This window comes from Electrophorus electricus, chromosome 6 (genome assembly GCF_013358815.1).
Source record: "Electrophorus electricus isolate fEleEle1 chromosome 6, fEleEle1.pri, whole genome shotgun sequence".
NCBI classification, from domain to species: Eukaryota; Metazoa; Chordata; class Actinopteri; order Gymnotiformes; family Gymnotidae; genus Electrophorus; species Electrophorus electricus.
In genome coordinates this window covers 19470751-19490887 of record NC_049540.1, presented here as the reverse complement: position 1 = coordinate 19490887, position 20137 = coordinate 19470751, and the positions used below count along the sequence as shown (strand labels likewise).

General features: G+C 41.4%; 1 protein-coding gene across 8 annotated transcripts in view; it reads right to left on the bottom strand.

The window, feature by feature from the left end:
- The window catches only part of LOC113571271 (actin-binding LIM protein 3-like), a 58227-nt gene that overhangs the window by 37481 nt on the left and 609 nt on the right, over positions 1-20137 (bottom strand). For all 8 annotated transcript variants that reach the window (XM_027000117.2, XM_027000116.2, XM_027000118.2 and 5 more), the window contains exon 2: positions 3051-3197. In XM_027000117.2, the coding sequence (XP_026855918.2) occupies positions 3051-3197 (147 nt within the window). The remainder of the gene's footprint in view (positions 1-3050; positions 3198-20137) is intronic.

Genomic DNA, 20137 nt, shown 5'->3' with positions numbered 1-20137 from the left:
GCTTTTCATGTGTGAGATGGGTGATTGACAAGATTTCTTGCTTGCCAGCTGAACGCACAGTGAAGGAAACAGCATTGCATTGCATGTAAAATCACCACATGCCAGCCATCCCATTTGGGAGCAAAGCAGAGACAACGGCAAAGCTTCAGCCTAGAGCGTCGCACAACGGTCCTCCTTCCTGTGTTGCTGTTCACCTCAAACGATTGGTGTGTGAATGAGGCTGCTGAGAGGCTGGGAGGTTGGGAGGTGAGAGGCTGGGAGCAGGAAAGGACACGCAGAGCCAATGGCGCTGACTGCACCCTCAAAAGGTGTAGACAGCACAGCAACCTGCAGCGACTAGATACACTCAGGGTGTAATGCAGGGAGAAGTGACCAGGAATTAACCCTTTAAACACCACGTTTTTAGTATGTTCAGAGGTATATGGAGGTGTAGAATTCTGATTATTGCTTATTATACTATCCATGCTATTTTAGGTATAACATAAACAAACAATAAATTAGCCATAAAAATATCAGCCGAAATTTATTTGTAATATTTCGAAAAAGCATCTGTAATACTAAGCATTTTAACCATGCATGTATCTGCAAAAGGCAGTCTGAAAACAGGGAATTGTGTGGCTAGAACAAAAAAATGTATGGAAAAATGTTACCTGATGGTTGAAAAAAAACGCATTAATGAAAAAACTGAGAGTATGTTGTCATTGGCTGTTGTTTGCTATACTGAGTTTCAGAAGTCTCCCTTGAACTCTTTTACACACACACACACACACACACACACACACACACACACACACACACACACATACACACACACACACACACACACACACACACACACACACACAGACACACACACACACACACACACACACACACACACACACACACACACACACACACACACACACACACACACAGACACACACACAGACACACACACACACATGGAAATAGTGCACACACATTGCCCTTCATTAAAACACATGCCTCCAGAGCAGCCACTTGCCCTGCTATTAACTCCAGCACCTGGTCTTTATTTCTGGAGCAGAATGTGTGTGTGTCTGTGTGTGTGTGTGTCTGTAAGTGAGAGACGTCCCACGCTACTGTCCCTACCTCTGCAAGCTGCTGACTGGGTGTTCTCCAGGAGCTGACTCGTGACTCCTGAAGAACTACACAACCAGACATTTTCAGCAAGCATGTGTCACCAAAGTACAGCTGATTTAGCAGTGTTATATGGAGTTGTCTAGGGAGTGGGGTGCTCTGAAGACTCTTCAAATTGACTCTTGAGATGCACTGCGATAACACATTAGTTTAATCTCTAAGAATAATTAGTTTCACAGAGTCATCATGTTTTTTCCATAAATGTTTAAATAACAATAGTAATCCTGCTATAAACCCTATACTGCATATTAATGGATATAAGTATAAATGGTTGAGTATACTGAGCATGAGTGAGCTTTCATGCACCTTCTGTTTTCGTGGCACTGGAATGTGTTCAGTGTACACTCAGACTTCTGGTGCGCCTGGCCTTGGTGCATATTTACTTGTTTTCTGTGTTTAATGCTAATGAACACCAAAAGGTCCTAGGCCATGTGACTCATCGGGGACTTTTTGTTTATGGAAGCAGAAATCAATCTCACACATGACTTGGAGCAGCACTGAGCCCTTCCTTGTTGGCATCTTGCAGCTGCCTGATGATGGATCTTAGATTTGCAGCAGTGTGGGAATGCTGTGGTTGGGTACCTGGACATGTCTTGGACATGAATGGCAGGCCAGAAACTTGGCAAACAGTAGCGCTGCACTGGCCCCCTGAAAACTCTCCCATACACCTGGGGCTGAGCAGAGGCTGGTGAGCTGGTGTGAGTGCAGGTCGGGGGGCCCGTGTCATGCCAGTTGAAAAAAACCCCCCAGATAAGATGCGTGGTGCAGATACAGTTACAAATGGCTATGTCCTCTGGAGCGACCAGCACATACGACCTGAGTGAATTAGCATGTGTGTGTGTGTGTGTGTGTGTGTTTGTGTGTGCACATGATTCATTCCACCTCCACCTCCTGGAGATAGACTGTGGATGACAGAGACAAATAAACCTCATTTATTTGGGGCAAAAGGTATGTGGAAGACTCTGAAAGCTACAGAGATACCTTAGAGCTGACCTGGGGGGAGGGAGATGTGTGTGAGGAGAAGACATCTGGTTCATAAAACATAAGACCAGCAATCAGAATAGCAGGCCAGTCTCCCTCTTTCTCTCATGTTTTTTCTAATGGACATAACTGACAATTACACTAATAAGACCACCAACAGGATACACTGGGGGATAAACACTGCAACAGAGAGATTGAGAAAAAAAACAATGAACAAATGAAAAAATGAGATGGGAAGATAGAGGATGAGTCCACCTATTGCCATACCCTAAGGCTGAGAAAAACATTCCCATTGGTTGGGACCTGGCAATGGTAACCACAATGGTAGGCAACCTACCCCTTAATATGGTTGCCACAGCAACAGTGTGCAACAATCACGTGAGCCTTTGGCAGTTTGGACAAAAGAAATGGCCAATCAGCCAATTCCTCCAAGATCCAGCCTAATACGGAGTCCCAGATGCTGCCATTAAATATTTACAATCACCAAATCCATTCAGTTGGACGTACTGAATAAACTGACCAGTTAATTTGGAGGTTAAGCACTTATAGGGCCACTGGCCAGTATTGGGTGATGGACTGAGCCTAGTTCTATCACAATGTCCTCATATTTTCATTGTTTGTCAGAACTCGGTCAACACCGGCCATCTATTAGGGAATGCCATGCCAGAAGAGGAAGCAGTATACATTGCTGAATTAATGGAGTAATTCACCCACAAAGTTCTAATGCTAATATTAACCCTACGTTGAGAGCTAGTTGGGACCAGTAAGCAGAGAGCAAATGAGAACAGGCGAAACAGACCCCCAGTTTTCATTCACTGACAGCCATGTTGGCCTTTTCAAGTAACGGGATCCTTCAGTGTAACCTCAAGCATGAGTGGTGTTGTAAAGGAGAGTGTGCAGAGCCTTACCGTGGCAGGTGAAGCAGCTGACATGAAAATGGACATTCTGCACGCGCACCACCTCCCCTTTACACGCCTCGCCACAGCGAAAGCAGGAGATGGACGCTAGGCTATGGCTGCCATCTCCCCCCCCATAGCCTGGGTGCTGGTAGGGCCCTGTGGAAGAGCAGAGGCAAAGATCTGATGATCTACCCCACCAACTACCACCGTCACTCACCTTTGCCAGTCAAACCTGGAGGCTGCTTAGTGCAATTCGAAAAGTGTAAGGACCAATACATAAAAAATGAGAGGTCATCGAAGACCAAGGGAACCTATGGGTAGTTGCTACATGTAAGATAACACCAGATGTCACGAATTAGGTTCTGATGTTTATTCAGGAGAGTCCATTAGATCTTGTTATATGATAGGCCTCACTGAGCACTGGAGAACTACTTTCCAAGGTTGTAGTCTACACCGTATGATGGGCCATGTGTATGCATGCATTCAAACATCGCACTAGTACAAAACAGTTGCGGGATGCTGTCACTCTCACACAGCTTAGGAAAAGCCTGACACATTTGACAGATAGCAAGGCTGAATCTGCCCTCCAAAAGAAGGATATGCTTCCCATGAGGAGATAACAGAAGCCTGCTGCCCTGGTAGAACCCTGCTGACTACGTTAGTGCTGTGCCAGGTAAGCAGTCCTGTAACATCTGTGGCCACCAGTAGTTACGGGTGCTGCAGGGTAGACCTGACACTGGGCAGATGGGCACCAAAACTATGGACCAAACACCAAGAGCTGAAAATGTCAATATGGCAGAACTGATTTTTTGGGTGGGACACACTGGTGACTGATATTTACTTAAATATAATGCAATACTAATACTCTGATCAGTAAAAGTGCTCCTATAGAATAAAATAGAATAAGTTACTATTTTGACAAAAAACAGCATTCTGACCAAAAAAGCACAGTGGAGTAAAACCCAATAAACAAAACCGTTTTGATAAATTAAGCTCTCATAGAATAGAATAGAATAGAATAGAATAGAATAGAATAGAATAGAATAGAATAGAATATGTTGGTATGTTGATCAACTTTCTATTGGCTAGAAATGTTAAAATGTCTACTACATTATCATTTTAATTTCAAATAATCTCTGACCAGTAATGTAATGTCCAATGATCATGATGAATTGGAGTGTCTCTTTCTCAGTTATATGCATCTTTACAGATGGACACTTCTGGATTTATCTTTTGTATTCACTTCATCTGCTTTGGCAGGATGAAGACAAAAGACAGGCATCCCTTTGTTGCTTTAATTCTAATGTTGTATCAGGCATTCTATTATTGCTACAACAACGCTGCCAGACCAGCACATGCCAGTCCATTGTGCTATAACACCCTCTGATTAAACACACTACAACTAAAAAACAAGCTATGGGAGCTATGGATGATAAGAGTAAAAGTGAAAGGATTAACCAGGCCTCTAAAACTAACATTAAACCAAAGATGAGAAGAGACTTTCACTTTATTCAGTAGAACTTCTCTGATCTTACACTCTAAACAGTTGCAGATCATTACATAGAAAAGAGACGAGGTCCACAGTGTTGAATTATCACCTAGAGTGCCTGTACCAGCAACAAGATTAAAACCGTAGGAATTTATTCAACACTGCAGGCATTGATTCAACACACTTTTCCCACATGTTTTTTGCCTAAACAAGATCACATTCAGAGCTGCAAGGGTCTACAGTGTGACATGTTAAACCAACTATATATGGTCACCTGCCTTCCGTTCCATTCATTGATCAAATGCCTTTCCCCCAACTTCACACTTCCTCCAACACTCTGCCTGGGTTGGAGCAGCACAACATATCTCCATTAAAAGAACCTTCATGTTCATAGCTGCTAGGAGAATAGCAGCAGAAACTGACCTGACCATGTTCAGTGAGTAAAATCTCCTGAGACCAAAGGCAATCTGAGACTAGATCTCAGACTGATCCAGGTTCAGATGTCCTCCTGCTCAAGCTGATTTGCAGTCACTTCTTGCTGAATGTAAATCTGACCCAGAAACCAACCTGCTTAGTAGAAATACTTTATACTTCTGTGTTCATTTCCCAGAGACCACATGCTGAGCCGAAATTATCTGAAGAATGGAGTGAACAAAATGCTGTTGGAACACTCTCTTGCCAAGTCACCCTCTTCAGATAGAGGAGAGATTACTAAAAAAAGACATACAATATGTATAGTCATCAATGTAATTTTGCAGCACAGAACACTGGACAGATTCCTGGCGTAAAGGTTATTGAAGAAAGCATGTAAATACACACACACACACACACACACACACACACACACACACACACACACACACACAGGGATCGAGATATATTTGGAAAGTCTGTAAATAATAGGGGCAAATTGCCTGTCATAGCTAATGGTTCTTGAGTGAACCCCACTTTCAAAAAATCAAGTGGGATTTCCATTTCCTTGATCACTGACAAGCTTTTCAGCAGAATGGAGATGGTTTTTTAAGTGGATGTCCTGACATGAACCCAGCCAAGCATGAATAGAAGTGGCAGAGGCAACGCAGCGCATAACTTTACTGCATTCACACCCACAACCTTGCGAATGAGTAAAAGGGTCAAGCAAGAGTGGGTAGCATCCAAAAAAGGCTTTGCGATCGCCTGCCAAAAACCAACAGACAATAGAACACAGTTCAGGAAACAGAAAGCCTCCCCACAAGAATAAAACATGCATTGAGATATTTACCATGGGCCAGCAGACCCGTAATCACTCATGGACGTTCCCCCAACAGGACAAGAAAATGATGTTATCATAATGGAAGATATTCTGAAAGACCATGGGATATGTGAGTTCATAGGATCATAGGATTTGTGTATGCCGAAGGGCGTTAAGAGACCTCCAAGAAGCAGAGACAGAAACCGTTAGCGATTATGAGACGTATATTTAACAAACATGCCAAAAAGCCTGAGGACAGAGATCGCCAAGAAACAAGTGTTTGAAGTAAAGATATGGGCTATGGTGGATTATAGAGATCAGGTTCTCTACTGAAACCAAGCTAAATCACCCTTAATAAAGGAGGGGTGACACATTCACACAAGCTCTCACATCAGTCTCCGCAAAAACAAAGACAGAGAAATACTGCCTGAAGCCATAGGAAGTAGACAGACGACCAACATCTAGTGAGAGCATTTCAGCAAGACACAGCAGCACGCAGTCAAACGTACAGCTCATTGTCAGTGTCTAAGCTTAATAGCCGTAAGCGTGCAGCTAATAGGGTGACTATATTTTAGTTTTCAAAACAGAGAATTAGTGGGGGGGCATGAATACATAGCCAGTTTTAACTATTTTTATTAGAATTTTCTTATTAGACCTTTATTAGACCAATAAAATTTGCCTTCAGAGCCTATATAGGCAGATAATCTATTTGGCTCTTCCTTAAAAATAAAAAACATTTAAAAACGTATAAAGTAAAAATATATATTTCTTTTCATGATCATGAAATAAATTAAAATCAGCCACCATAAAATTCACTACTTCACTAGACATTTTCCAGTAGTATCCAGGCTCGTCCCTCAAGCTCAATCTGTACCATTAATTAGAGTGTAGGTGGTGGGGTAAGAGCATAAGGAAACTGATTTATATCAAATTATTTTGTCAAATGCATGCTGTACATGGACAGATCAGACGTAGCAAAAACAGCCCTCACAGCTTCTCTATCAGTCCTGTGTTTTTAGGCCTTGTTAAGGTGCCATACAAAACTCACACTGAAGGTAAACTTCATGTATCCTCTTTGGCCATACACGTCTGTGCACAGCTACACACACACACACACATACACACACACACACACACACACACACACACACACACACACACACACACACACACACACATACACACACACACACACACACACACACACACACACACACACACACACACACACACATACACACACACACACATACACACACACACACACACACACACATACACACACACATACACACATACACACACACACACACACACACACACATTGAGAAGCAGTCTGACCAGTGGTTGCATGTAGGGCGTGTACATGATCAACTAACTGTGGCGAGCGACAAGGCGAAACCTATAGAGAATGGTAAACGCAATGCAGAAACGGCTAGGCAGTGTATGGAGACTGTAGAATGCACATGTCAGCGTGAAAGGAAAGCCAAATCTTGGGCATTCTGGGCACTTTAGAATCTAGGCAGAACATATTTTTTAGGTCCCAAAAAGAGGACATGTCCATGAAAAAGAGGACACATGGCCACCCTCGCAACCAACATGATTGTCAAATCAAATCAAATCAAAGTTTATTTGTCACATATATAGTCATACACAGCATAACTGGCAGTGAAATGCCTTTGGTGACTGCTCTGCCCGTTGCCAAGGAGAGATACATAAAAATATATAGATCAGGGTAATGTGAGTTTAAACTGGAATAGATCCTAAAATTTATTTATAAAGGAAGGAAGAAAATAAAGACTGAGATATAAAGTGGAATTTGTCTGGGGGAAAAAAATAGATAAATGTGTGTGTATGAATGAATAAATATGTCCAGATAAATAATGAATCAAAAGGGAATGTATGAATATGATTACATACAATGTACAATTTTACAGTTTTACACTTTTACAATTTTTACAATTTCCAGCTCAGGGTGAAGGTATGCAATATGAAACAGTACAATATGGCGCAGTGCAAATAGCAGAAAAAATGGGTGTGTAAGAGAATTTGTATGATGTTATACAACATCTCAATACAAGAATTAGCTGTTGAACTTAGCATCCCTGTCATAAGCTTCAAGACCACATGGACGTGGGGCTCCGTTGAAATGTTTCTGGATTCGCTGCTGCCTGCATCAAACCTCTAAAACTCAAAAATGTCCAATATTAAGCTGCTTCTTTCTCAACTCTTTTTTCTGTTTGCACATTATAATCATATCATTTAGCATTTATCAAAATGTTTATTATGTTTCTCTCAACACACATCTCAGTTCTTGTATTGACATGTTAATGTAATATGCGTTGTTATTAGGCGTGGTAACTTAGCCAAGCAGCTAATGCAGTAACATCAACTGTGAGAGGACAGCAGTAATTTGAGAGTCTATGTAAACAGAAAGACTGCTGGGAATGGGGAAGTCTTAGAACAGCATGCCTTGACCCGAGAAGCTGCCATTTTGCATCTTTGGAGGACGCAGAACACGCTGTCGCTAATCAACACTTTCAAGCCGTTACAAGCAGACAGAGAGCATTTTGTGGAGGAGGGCGGGAGTGTGAGAAACCCCAGCGGGAGATGGCATTTATTAGTCCTGATGTATTGACTGGGCGTATGACAAGCATAAATGACTGCCTGACGAGAGGGCCCGTGCTTGATCATAGAGTAGTGGCAGAAGCATTATGGTCACGATGAAAAAGCATCCCAGCTTCCATTAATAAAACACCAGACTGGTGTGGTTTTAAGGGATCTATTTTCCACTAAAGTCACTGTTTAACTCAAATGAAGAACAATGACCAGGATCTCATAAAACATCTGACATACATCTAAAGACCAGTGTATATACCTTCACATTCACTTTGTTTGTTTGTTTGGGGGTTGTTTTACAAGAGACACATTTTACTTTGTGGTAACCATTCCATAGAAAGATTAGAAAAGAAAATTTTAAACATGGTCTTTTCAGTTCGAATTACCTTGTATAGAATATAGTGTTTTCCAATTTACTTATCAAATAAATTTTTTTTTTTTACTTTGTCCTTTTCTGTTTAAATCCCAAAATGTTGTGTCTTTTTAATTTACATAGACTTATTTAGTCTTAACACACAATCTTTTTACCTAAGAATGCACCCATTACTTTAGAGTTTAGGTCACACACTGACACAGTTAATACATACAACCTAAGGGACTGAAAAAGGAAGTGTTACCTATCCTAATTTTCTAAAACAAGGAATGTACAACAATTTAATTAAGCGTGGTTAAAAAAAATACATTTACATAGTACATTTGTCAGGTTTTTATGGGTAAAACTGCAGCCTAAATATATTTAGCGTTAGAGAACTTATTTGATTTCAAGACAGCCATGATGAAGTGCAGGAACACACACACACACACACACCCTTTCTTTTCAGGATCCTGTTGTCCTTGTCATCTCTGTCCAATGGCCTAATCGGAGGGGATTCCAGAGGGTCAAACATGGTCTGCCAAGAATTATGGGTATTTTCTTGCTTCAGTAACAAGGGTAGGCATCAGATTATGGGGCCAAGCTAAATCTTCTACCTCAGTGATTGGCTCAGTCATGCAATTTCAAGGTCAACTGGAATCCAATCAAGAGCCTGGGTAGGAAAGCTCAGTGTGGTGTAGCACAGTCCAAAGGAAAGATGTGACAGTGGTCAGTCTATCTGAAATGTCACATTTATTGCTCTTTTACTGTTTCACTTGAATTTTGTGTTACTTCTGAAAAAATACATCCAGAGTGAGAAGTGAATTAAGATTCCTAGTCAAAATAGCATTAGATAATAGCTTGAAGTGTCCTTTTAGAAGACAAAAGAGAAGTGATGTAGTTACTGACTCTTTATACTCTATGTTAGAAAATCATTATTTATGACAATGAGCTTATTTTTCTTCTTTTTAGCAGTATATATATATATATATATATATACATGTCCAAATGTGGACACACACACACACACACACACACATATATATATATATATATATATATATATATATATATATATATATATATATATATATATATATATATATATATATATATATATATATATATATATATATATATAGCCAAACACTATATGGGCAAAGCTTTTGGGACACCTATACATTACACCTATAGGAGCTTTTATGACATGACATTTTATGACATAGAGCTGATTTACCCTTTGCAAGTATAACAGCTTCCATTCTGAAAGGGCTTTTTAGATTTTAGAGTGTGTCTGTGGGAATGTTTGTCATCCAGAAGAGCATTTGTGAGATCAGACATTGATGTTGGGCCTGGATCACAGTCTCTGTTCTAGTTCATCCCAAAGGTGTTGGATGGGATTGAGGTCAGGGCTTTGTCTTTGCCAGTCGAGTTCTTCAACAGCAAACTCACCCAACTATGCCTTTACGGACCTTGCTTTGTGCACTGGGGCACAGTCATGACGGAACAGAAAATGACCCTCCCCAACTGTTCCCACAAAGTTGAAAGCATGCTATTGTCCAAAATGTCCTGGTCTGATGAACTTTACAGTTAGTTGATTGTGGAATATCTAAGAGAGAAGAAATGTCATGATCTGATTTGTTGCAGTGGTTAAATTCAGTGAGCTCTTTAGAATGTCCAATTCTTTCACAAATATTTTTAAAGGCAGACTGCATGGCTAGGTGCTTGATTTTATACACCTTTGGCAATGGGACTGAATGAAGCAACTGAATTCAATGATTAAGAGCTGTGTCCCAAAACCTTTGTTCATATAGTGTATATATATGCATTAATATGTATATACATATATATATACATACATATATTTAGCTATGCATCCATTTACAAAATAGAAACATTGTAAATGCAATATACATATATAAAAGAAGTATATACCAGGCTATTCCTTATAACAGCCATTGCATTATCTCAATGAAATTGGTATAAACTGATAATGACAAATATAAAAAGGATGAAAGAAATTGGTGCATGTGCACACTGAAACAGCTATGAAAAGGAAAAAATAAATAAAAAGAGAAAGAAAACGCTTTTGTATAAGTGGATCTAAGCAGGTCTTGTCCCAAACTGGGAGCAGGACTCTTCTAGGCAATATGAGGAATAGATTTAAGCTTTTCTAGATATATCCAAACTGGCTGCCAGATGGAAATGAATTTGTCCCTAAATACACTGAGTGAGTAGTTTATCTTCTTCAACTGTGTAAATTGCATCAGGTCTCTCAACCACAAAGATACTTTTTGAGGGTTTGTCGACTTCTAGTGTAATAATATTCTTCTGCACGCAAGCAGTGTCATAAAAGGAATGACTTTTTATCTTTTTGTAATTTTAGAATGTTTACTGTCAGTGACATCCAATATGGCTGCCACTTAATGCTGAAAATCAGTATTAAGTGCCTCTGATATAATTTTAAAGACCACAGACCAGTAAGATGCCAGAGCAGGGCATGACCAAAACATATGGGTCAAGTTCTAGTAATACAGGGATCTGTGTTACAGATGATTTAGTAACACAGGGGTATGATTTTATTCAATTTTAGTTGAATATTCAGCTTTTGTGATAAAGGGCAAAAGGTTTCTATCAATAATGGATATTGGATTGGAACGGGCCAATACTTCGCTAATTGCACATTTCAGATCACCACCAAAAATTTATTGTTGTGAGTTTACATATAGTATTGGGGAGAGTTTGGGGTGTATACATCAACCAGATCTATGGGTTTATGGAGAAGAAGTCCAGATACTGTAACAAAATGTCCCCGTGGGTCTGATGTAATGGTAATTGCATTGAACTTGATTTTGTTATGTACCAATTCCATGTGCTGTGGAGTTGACATTCAAGTGGAACACATGGCCCACCCACAATTTTCTGAATCTAACTTGATCTTTTACCAATAAATGAGTTTCTTGAAGAAATGCCATTTCACGTTTGAAATATTAAAATAGCCTGGCCCCTTTTACAGGTCTGTTTAATGCCTTTACATTCCAACTAACGAATCGTATTCCTGCCGTACTTGTATTCATTCCTTTTCTTAAGGTTTACCAAAAAACATACATAAAGGTGCAAACAATAGTAAAGGAAATAAATGGTCTTGAAAAAGTGCAGTTTCATGGAAAACCTCTCTAAGGAGAATGAAAAAAAAACATAAGCTGTGAAAGTGTAGGGATGTTCCTTCCCAAAACCCTGTCCCATTTCCCAAACACAAGCAAAACTAAAACGAAGCCTGTACTTGTTCCTCTCCCGGTGCAGGCTACACTCTGTCTTTAAATACTCCTGGTAGTGTAGACACTTCTAACCGAGAAAGCTCCCAGTGACTAAAGATATACTGAAAGTTTATAACTCTCAAGGTAAACACATACGTATGGAAACACAGCAACAATAATCAAAACAAATATATGTATGCAACAGGTAAGTTATTGGTAGGTGTTTATATATAATATGAATTAGCCAAGCATTTGTAACAACAAGGGTAACCATACCACATTTCCAGATCAAAAACTCTTATTTCTACTCTTTGTTGAATCTGATCATAAAATTTCTGAATTTCATCAGGTGAATTGAAGCTGAGTATCTCTCCCCCATACATCACAGTCAGGTTACATACAGCTGATGGAACCATTTGGTACAAAGCTTGTTTTATACTGTTAAATATGGCGTTCTTTTTTTACGAGTCTTTTGCTAACGCCTTGGTACTTCAGCTCGTGGTTCATGGCCCAGCACAACGTGGCCTCTTTCTGCTGGAACCTGGAAAAACAGACCAAGAATGTGCGGGGGGATTTTCCCTAGTTGAACTTGATCGTCGGTGTCCGATGGGCTCGTTCTAATTCAGGCGGAGCAGAAAAAAATGTTGGGGCCCATCATCTGCATCAAAAACTCTGACATAAACTTAAGCGGGTTGTTATTGTCTTCCCTGCCTTCAGGAATGTTCAATATGCAGAGATTAGCTCTTTGCGATCAGTTCTCGAGGTCGTCGTAGGGCACAGTAGGGCACAGTAGGGCACAGTTTTGGGTCTGGAGCAATCTGATGGTGGACTCCACTACTGATAAGCGGACAAAGGTATTCAAAGGAGTTCGCTGATGCTTGTAGTTAGTCTAGTGAGGCCTGTGATGGTTTGATAATATTCTTGAATCAGATGCAAGATAAGTGAGGATCTCTGCTTCTCGAACTAAGTTTTTGTCGTTGGAGGGCTGTTTGTAAATGCTACTAACTTCCCTGCAGCGCTCATGACAACACAACTCTGCTATCCTGTTTGGCAGTCTTAGAATTGCTCATTTTACATGTAAAACTATGTTGAAACTAACTGGAACATTGTTTGACAAAGATCTGAGAAAGAAATGAGAAATGATTAAAATGTCGACTGGGAGCCCTCTCTCGTACGTCTTTTCCCTACATTTGCAACTAGAAGTCCCATACCTTCAGATCTTTTTGGAAATTATCTAAGTCAAGCAATGAGAAAACTTGTTTTAGTTGTGTAGTGGACATGAAAAATGATCTCCTTCTTTCAGAGCTTCTATTTTTCACTCTTAGAAAAAAGCTGCACCTTTGTTTTATTGCACTTGCTCTCTAATGACTTCCACCCTTCTCCACACACACACACACACACACACACACACACACACACACACACACACACACACACACACACACACACACACACACACACACACACACACATACTTTCATCACAGGTGGCTCTTAGTCCGGTTTGGCTGTGCTGCCTCTGTCTCTGTCACTCTTTTGCCATCTGGGTGCGAAACGGGCGCCAGGCTCCGGGGTGCCCCCTCCGGAACTGGCACCCGTCTCCTGCACCCGCTTCAATCTTTGGCTACTGCCCCCATCTTGAGTGGTGTTGCTAGGTAAGCTGTCAACTCCAACAAAATACCATGGCAACATCATAGGGACTGACCAATGACAGGCGGGCAAGGCTGACGACACACAAACTTCAGAACTTTGGCCAGCTCACGTGTTCCTATGAGGAGCAGCACACTGTTCCACCTCATTTCTTCGGAGATAGACTGCCTCACACCAGGGTCTCAGAGGACCAAACAATTTTCCCTTTCCTAAAGCAGGCTGTTAATCAAAAGTCTCCAGAAAGTACTTGGATGTGGTAAGTTACAGGCTTGCTGAGCAGCTGTCCCAAGTTATGATTTAAGTCCCTGAAACTCTGCCAGAAAACTTCTCTCATACCCCCACAAGCAATGAATAATACACTGCTCTCAATAAAGCAGGCAGGCTTGCGCTGACTGAGGCTCGATGACACTCTGCATCTGAACACTGCAAAGTGACAATGCTTTTTTTTTTTTGACTGTGTCTCCTGTGGATAGTTGAAAAAGAAAGACCACTTGTGAGACAGCTGGAAGAGGGGTGGGCAAACAATTTCTCACATAATCTCAGAAAAACGCTAAATTCCTGATAGCAAAGATATCTGCACAGACCATGCCACCTAAAAAAATCCATCCGAAAACTCTCCATTTTTATTTGAGCAGGGCTTGTAGTTCTTTCACAAGGCTTGCAAAATCCCATGTTTACTCCAGTGTGTCCCTCAACCATTCTGTTAAATCTACAAGTCCTATTTTGTATTATTATAAGGAGGCTAAATTTGCACTCCAACCACTCGAAAGCCTGAAGGACTGCTCCTAACTGGGATCTCTCCCAGAAACACCAAGGGGACCAAAATGCAAGCCTGCACGGAATCAGCACACCTGAGCGTTCACGGTCCCTGCTGAGGAGAAGTGTTTTCACACTGCCCTTATAGCATCGCATGCCCATGTGCCCAGCTGTAATTACTGAGGCACACAGTCAGGCTGCAGAAGCAAACAGCAGCAAGCACAATGAAGGCTCATGAAGCGTATCTACAGGGTGATATTTCCTGAGGCTGGTAAATGCACTGAGCAGATGAAGTGGTGGCACAGCTGATGTCTTCACCATGCACGCAACGCCAGTTACATTTACATATGGCTGTAAAAGCTGCAGGGCTTTGGTGATCCCCTTAAACCCTCCCAACGATAATTTAATGACAAATCCAGGAGAAGTATGAGCCTAGTACATTAACATTCCTTTTAAGGGATCCCACTTAACCCTGTCTCAGGTATTTAAAAAGGGTTTAAATGGAGCACATATGTTCTTTTTTTTTTGTTTCATACGGGACATTAGTTGTCTTATCAGGTACATACTTAAATTTAGGTGCACACAAGGAGGTCCGGTACACCAAAGTTCCAAAGCCCCAGGCTTCGGACAAAATCTTAGCCTAAAGTTGCTTCATGTCTGTTCTCTGAATGAGTCAGACTGTAATGGTTATGACAAACAAGTGGTTACAACAAGATGTGGGTGCTAAGGAGCCACTGTTCCATGTTTCCCTCTCCCAAGTGTCTTCCCAGTTTGTATGTGTGTGTGTGTGGGGGGGGGGGGGGGGCATGTGTGTATGAGTGGATGTGTGTATGAGTGTGAGTGACTCTATGAGAGTGTGTAGAGAAGGAGCCACTGCTCCAACTGTTACAAATTTCTCTCACCCAAGTGGCTTCCTTTAACAGGTCTTGGGTGTGAGTGTGTCAGTGTGGGTGTGTTGGTGGTTGTATGTGGGTGTTGGTGTATGCGTGTGTGTGTGAGTGTGTGTGTTTATGAGTATGTGTGTTTGTGTGTGTGTGTGTGTGTGCATGTGTGTGTATGTATGTGTGAGTCTATGTATGTGTGTGTGCGTGACAGAGAGAGAGAATAAGAGAGAAAGTGTGTGTGTGGGTATGTGTGTGAGAGTTTGTGTCTGTGTGTGTGAGAGTGTGTGTTTGTGAGTTTGTGTCTGTGTGTGTGTGTGTGTGTGTGTGTGGGGGGGGGGGTATATCTGGCTGAGCGCGGGTGCTGTGGAGCTGAGGGGAGAGCGTGCTGTATGAAGCCAGTCTGATGTATGTGCCTGCCTGGGTGTGCAACACTCTCTGAGTGCTAGTGGCAGGCAGTAGAGCTGGGGTTGCTGATACAGCCCTTTCTTGAAAAACCAGTCAGAGGTCGCTAATCATGTAAGTTGTGCTTGAAGGACCAGGTGAAGTGTATGAATAAAGTGGGAACTATATGAAGAAAGCTAGGGAAACTACCAATACATCCATAGGCTCCTTATGAAAACGGAAAAGTAATCTATATGCTATCGGGTGGTAAAACGGGCAGTAGCCACATCTGGAAAGAACTGAAACCGGTCTAAGGTTGTGCCAGCTATCGTAGGGATATGGAGCGATGGAGTGAGCCTAGCATGAGGGAGGTGAGCGAGAAGTGTGTCTGTACGTCTCCCAGGCTCCACGCTCTCTCAAGCAGGTGTCACTCATCTCCGGCGATGGGTGAACTCATGCCACGTACTCCATTAGGCTTGCCGAGAACGCATAGGACAGACGTGACAATTTCTCTGTCGTTACGGTTTACTCAACCTGCCATTCCAGGTAGCTGCATGCCAGTCTCATTCAGATGGACAGAGAGAGGGAGAGAGAGAGAGAGAGAGAGAGAGAGAGAGAGAGAGAGAGAGAGAGAGAGCGCACATGCATGTGAGTAGGTCGGGGAACGAAACAACGGCTCATTCTCCCAGACGTGCGTTATTATGTTTTTGCAAGATGGACTAAGGACACAGGGCTTGGCGTGGGCACCCGCCAAGTGCCATTCAGTGCTGTTTTAATCACAGGCTAAAGGGCCAGTCCCTGTGCTGGTGGTGAACACTGAAGCATGTCTGCTTTAGGAGTGTTCTCTCAACCACATCCACCAGTACAGCCACTGGCAGCAGGAACAACACTGACCTAAAGAAGGCCTAAACTATCTTCTCATGATATGAATATTTAAAAATAAGCTCTGACAAAACTGACTGAAAACCACATTAATCTTCTGCTGTTTTTGAACTCAAGTTCTGGTTATCATAGATATTTCTGGACCAAAAACAGACTGCTTTTTAGATCAGAATATTGATGAACACCAATATTTCTATTTTTAAGAGAGGAAGTTTTTTTTTTCACTGTGAGGTGACCATCCACTGTTTAGAGGTGTGAAGTAATGTGGTGTAATGTTGAATTTTAACATGGAGTGAGCCATGGCATCAGCCATCCACTGTTTAGAGGTGTGAAGTAATGTGGTGTAATGTTGAATTCTAACATGGAGTGAGACATGGCATCAGCGTCTGGCTTAATCCAGCTGGTGGCAGGGTAAGAGTGGCAGTAAACCCCTCAGATGCCAGAGGGGTCAAAGGCCACACCATTTTGCCCTGTGCAAGACAACTGCAGATTCTGACTGGTGATTAAGAGTCTCTCTTCTGTTCCCTTGGAAAAGGATATTGTGTAAGCTTGAAGTCTTTGTATAGCAAGGCTCAAAATGTAATGCTCAGTGATATTCCAGGCACAAAATAAACACCCACCTATTATACACCATTATATAGTCATTTACTCTAATATTGTACCCATCAGCAAAAAAACCTCACAATTTCTTTATAAAGGCTCATCATGAATATATATTTTAGAGCTATACAATATATTGCTTCTTTTAACATTATCACAAGAATGGCCTTTGCAACAGTGATTGCCAGTATGCAAATGAGCACTTTTTTCTTGTGTTCCGTGAGCATCCTGCCAGATCTCAGACCAATTCCCAGTGAATGTTTTCTGAGTGTTGGGATGAATCATGAAATTCACATGATTCAGTCTAAATCAATTTTGTCAAAAATAATGCAGGCCAATGTTTAAACTCTATAATACAAACACAGTAACTAACTGGATTTGCCCAGACAATGATCAGCATCACTAGCATGCAGTGGGACACATTGCACAAAGGGAACGTGTGGAAGAGCACCCGGTGTAATAGCATGCCGTCTGGGATATCTGTAATCCACAGCCATACGCACGCAGCAAGGGGTTGCTCTGTGGGCTGTAGTAACCTGTGCTCTTGGCACCTATTAAAAGTACCTCTTTCAGCATGTTTTTTTTAGCAGCCCCCCCCTTACTACCCTGGCTCCTGATGTAAATGCTATGGCTGCCATCCAGGCCAGATGCTGTGCTTAACCTGCAGATCACTGGAAGGACCAGTGCACTCAGTGCATTCATATATCACCTTTCCTACTGACTCCGTTACACCCGATGATCCTGTTCAAATTTAATATATTGAATTCGGTTACTGAATTGTTGTAGGTAATTTTGCCAGTGTAATGTTCATAGGTGCATTTATTCCAGTATGCAACACAGGCACACTTACACACAAACACACAAACAAACCTGCCACATTCCTGTTGTCAGCTGAGTTCCACAGCTTATCGAGAGAATGCTGGGTATTTCAGGCCTTCGCAACAGCTCATCTGAAACAAAGAGATCTGCAGCGTGTGCCGGTGCTTCGGTTGGCCTCAACACTTAACCACCACGAGGACCACTCTGTGCGCCAATCAATGAAAGCTGTTACTGTATGTTCCCTCTCTGTACCATGAAGAGAGAAGTTCTCCCTAACAGTGTCGTGTAGTCCCCCTGAGGGACACAACTCTCAGTAACAGTGCACAGTTACGTTGTTTGTTATTGCTATTGCAACATATTCTTATTTATGCTGATGCTGCTACAAAAAATGAACCTCTAAATATTCAAAGGAATTTATATTGTGTGTTGCGTTTATCTCACACGCTGTAGATGTTTCTGATGAGTCATGGCATCCACATGGTCCATTAAACATTAATATCTTTGGTAAATGTTATGTAGGCATGTGTGCCTGCCCACCTTTAACCATGTCAACTGCAGTATATAACAGTATAATCACAACATCATGATTTTGCTGTATTAGCATCTTCTGAGTTAACTGATACAACATATTAGAGACAAGTGAAAGTAAATAAGAATCCCGTATTGGGCACAGTGCATCACAACTACCAGGTATAATGTAACATCTATATCAGTGTTATTATAAAATAATTATACAACATTTGGGCAATCTAAAGCAGGAGGTGGTACTAGTCCTTCATGCTTTAAGTCTCCCTAGTAAAATCCCCAGTACCAGGATACAAAACCCTGCTGGGCAGCACACTTCTGTTCACATCTGTTATGTGCGAGAGGCAAAGGACTTCCGAATGCAGGATTAACTACAGTGAATTACAGCTTGCATTTGCACTTCAAAAGGTCCTTTAATGACCTGGGTTTGTAGAACAGCATTTCAAATCCTGTGCATGTTTGAAAACTAGAAAAGCTGTTCACACACATACACACGCTCACCCTAAACAGATATTCTGCAGCACCCACAGAAAGAGTAAGTTTATGGGAAATACCAGGACAGGCATCAAAGCTCATGGCCATATGTTTGATTTCCATTTCGCGGGCAAAGGTGTAGTTGGAGATTCTTCCAAGTACAACAGAAACCTATGTTAATGGATCAAGCGTAAAGGAAGACATTATGTAAAAACAGACTTGTTTGGGCCATAGTTATAGCAGTGATTAAGGGTGCCCATCCTGCTTGCCTGACAAGCCTAAAACCAAAAGGGCAAAAACCTAAAGCAAAAGTGAAGTCCTTGATTAAAGTACAGAATGTTCCTGGATTAAAGTACAGGGAGTTCCTGGATTAAAGTACAGTGAGATCCTGGATTCAAGTACAGTGAATTCCTGGATTAAAGTACAGCGAGTTCCTGGATTAAAGTACAGAAAATTCCTGGATTGAAGTACAGTGAGTTCCTGGATTAAAGTACATTTAGTTCCTGGATTAAAGTACAGAACGTTCCTGGATTAAAGTACAGTGAGTTCATGTATTAAAGTACAGTGAGTTCCTGGACTAAAGTACAGCAAGTTCCTGGATTAAAGTACAGAAAATTACTGGATTAAAATACATTGAATTCCTGGATTAAAGTATAGAAAATGCCTGGATTAAAGTACAGTGAGTTTATGGATTCAAGTACAATGAGTTCCTGGATTAAACTACAGAAAGATCCTGGATTACAGTACAGTTAGTTCCTGAGGGTTCTTCAGCCAGCCCCGAATGCCATTTAAGATATTAACTCAACCATCTGAACCAGAAGGAATCTCTCTTATGGGCACATGAAGTTTGTGCGTGTGGGGAGCAGATCAGTGATCTTAACTTTCTGTGCACCATATGGCTGACTCCATGCTTATTATTCTCAGGTACTACTGTATCACTGTAGGACTGTATGTCGGCTTGAAGACCATTGTTGGGTATTAGGTTAAACATAATAAACTTATTTCTCATTCAGTGTAAGATAACGTCTGTCAAGCAATGATATTCATTTTGACGTATAAAAATCCGGTTCATCAGAGCTAATAAAGTGCGGTCTCTATCAATAACAGGAATAGGGAGGCTTACTTTTTTTGTAGTTTTTCAGTATAACAGTAATGACACAATGAGAGGTGAGCGTGGT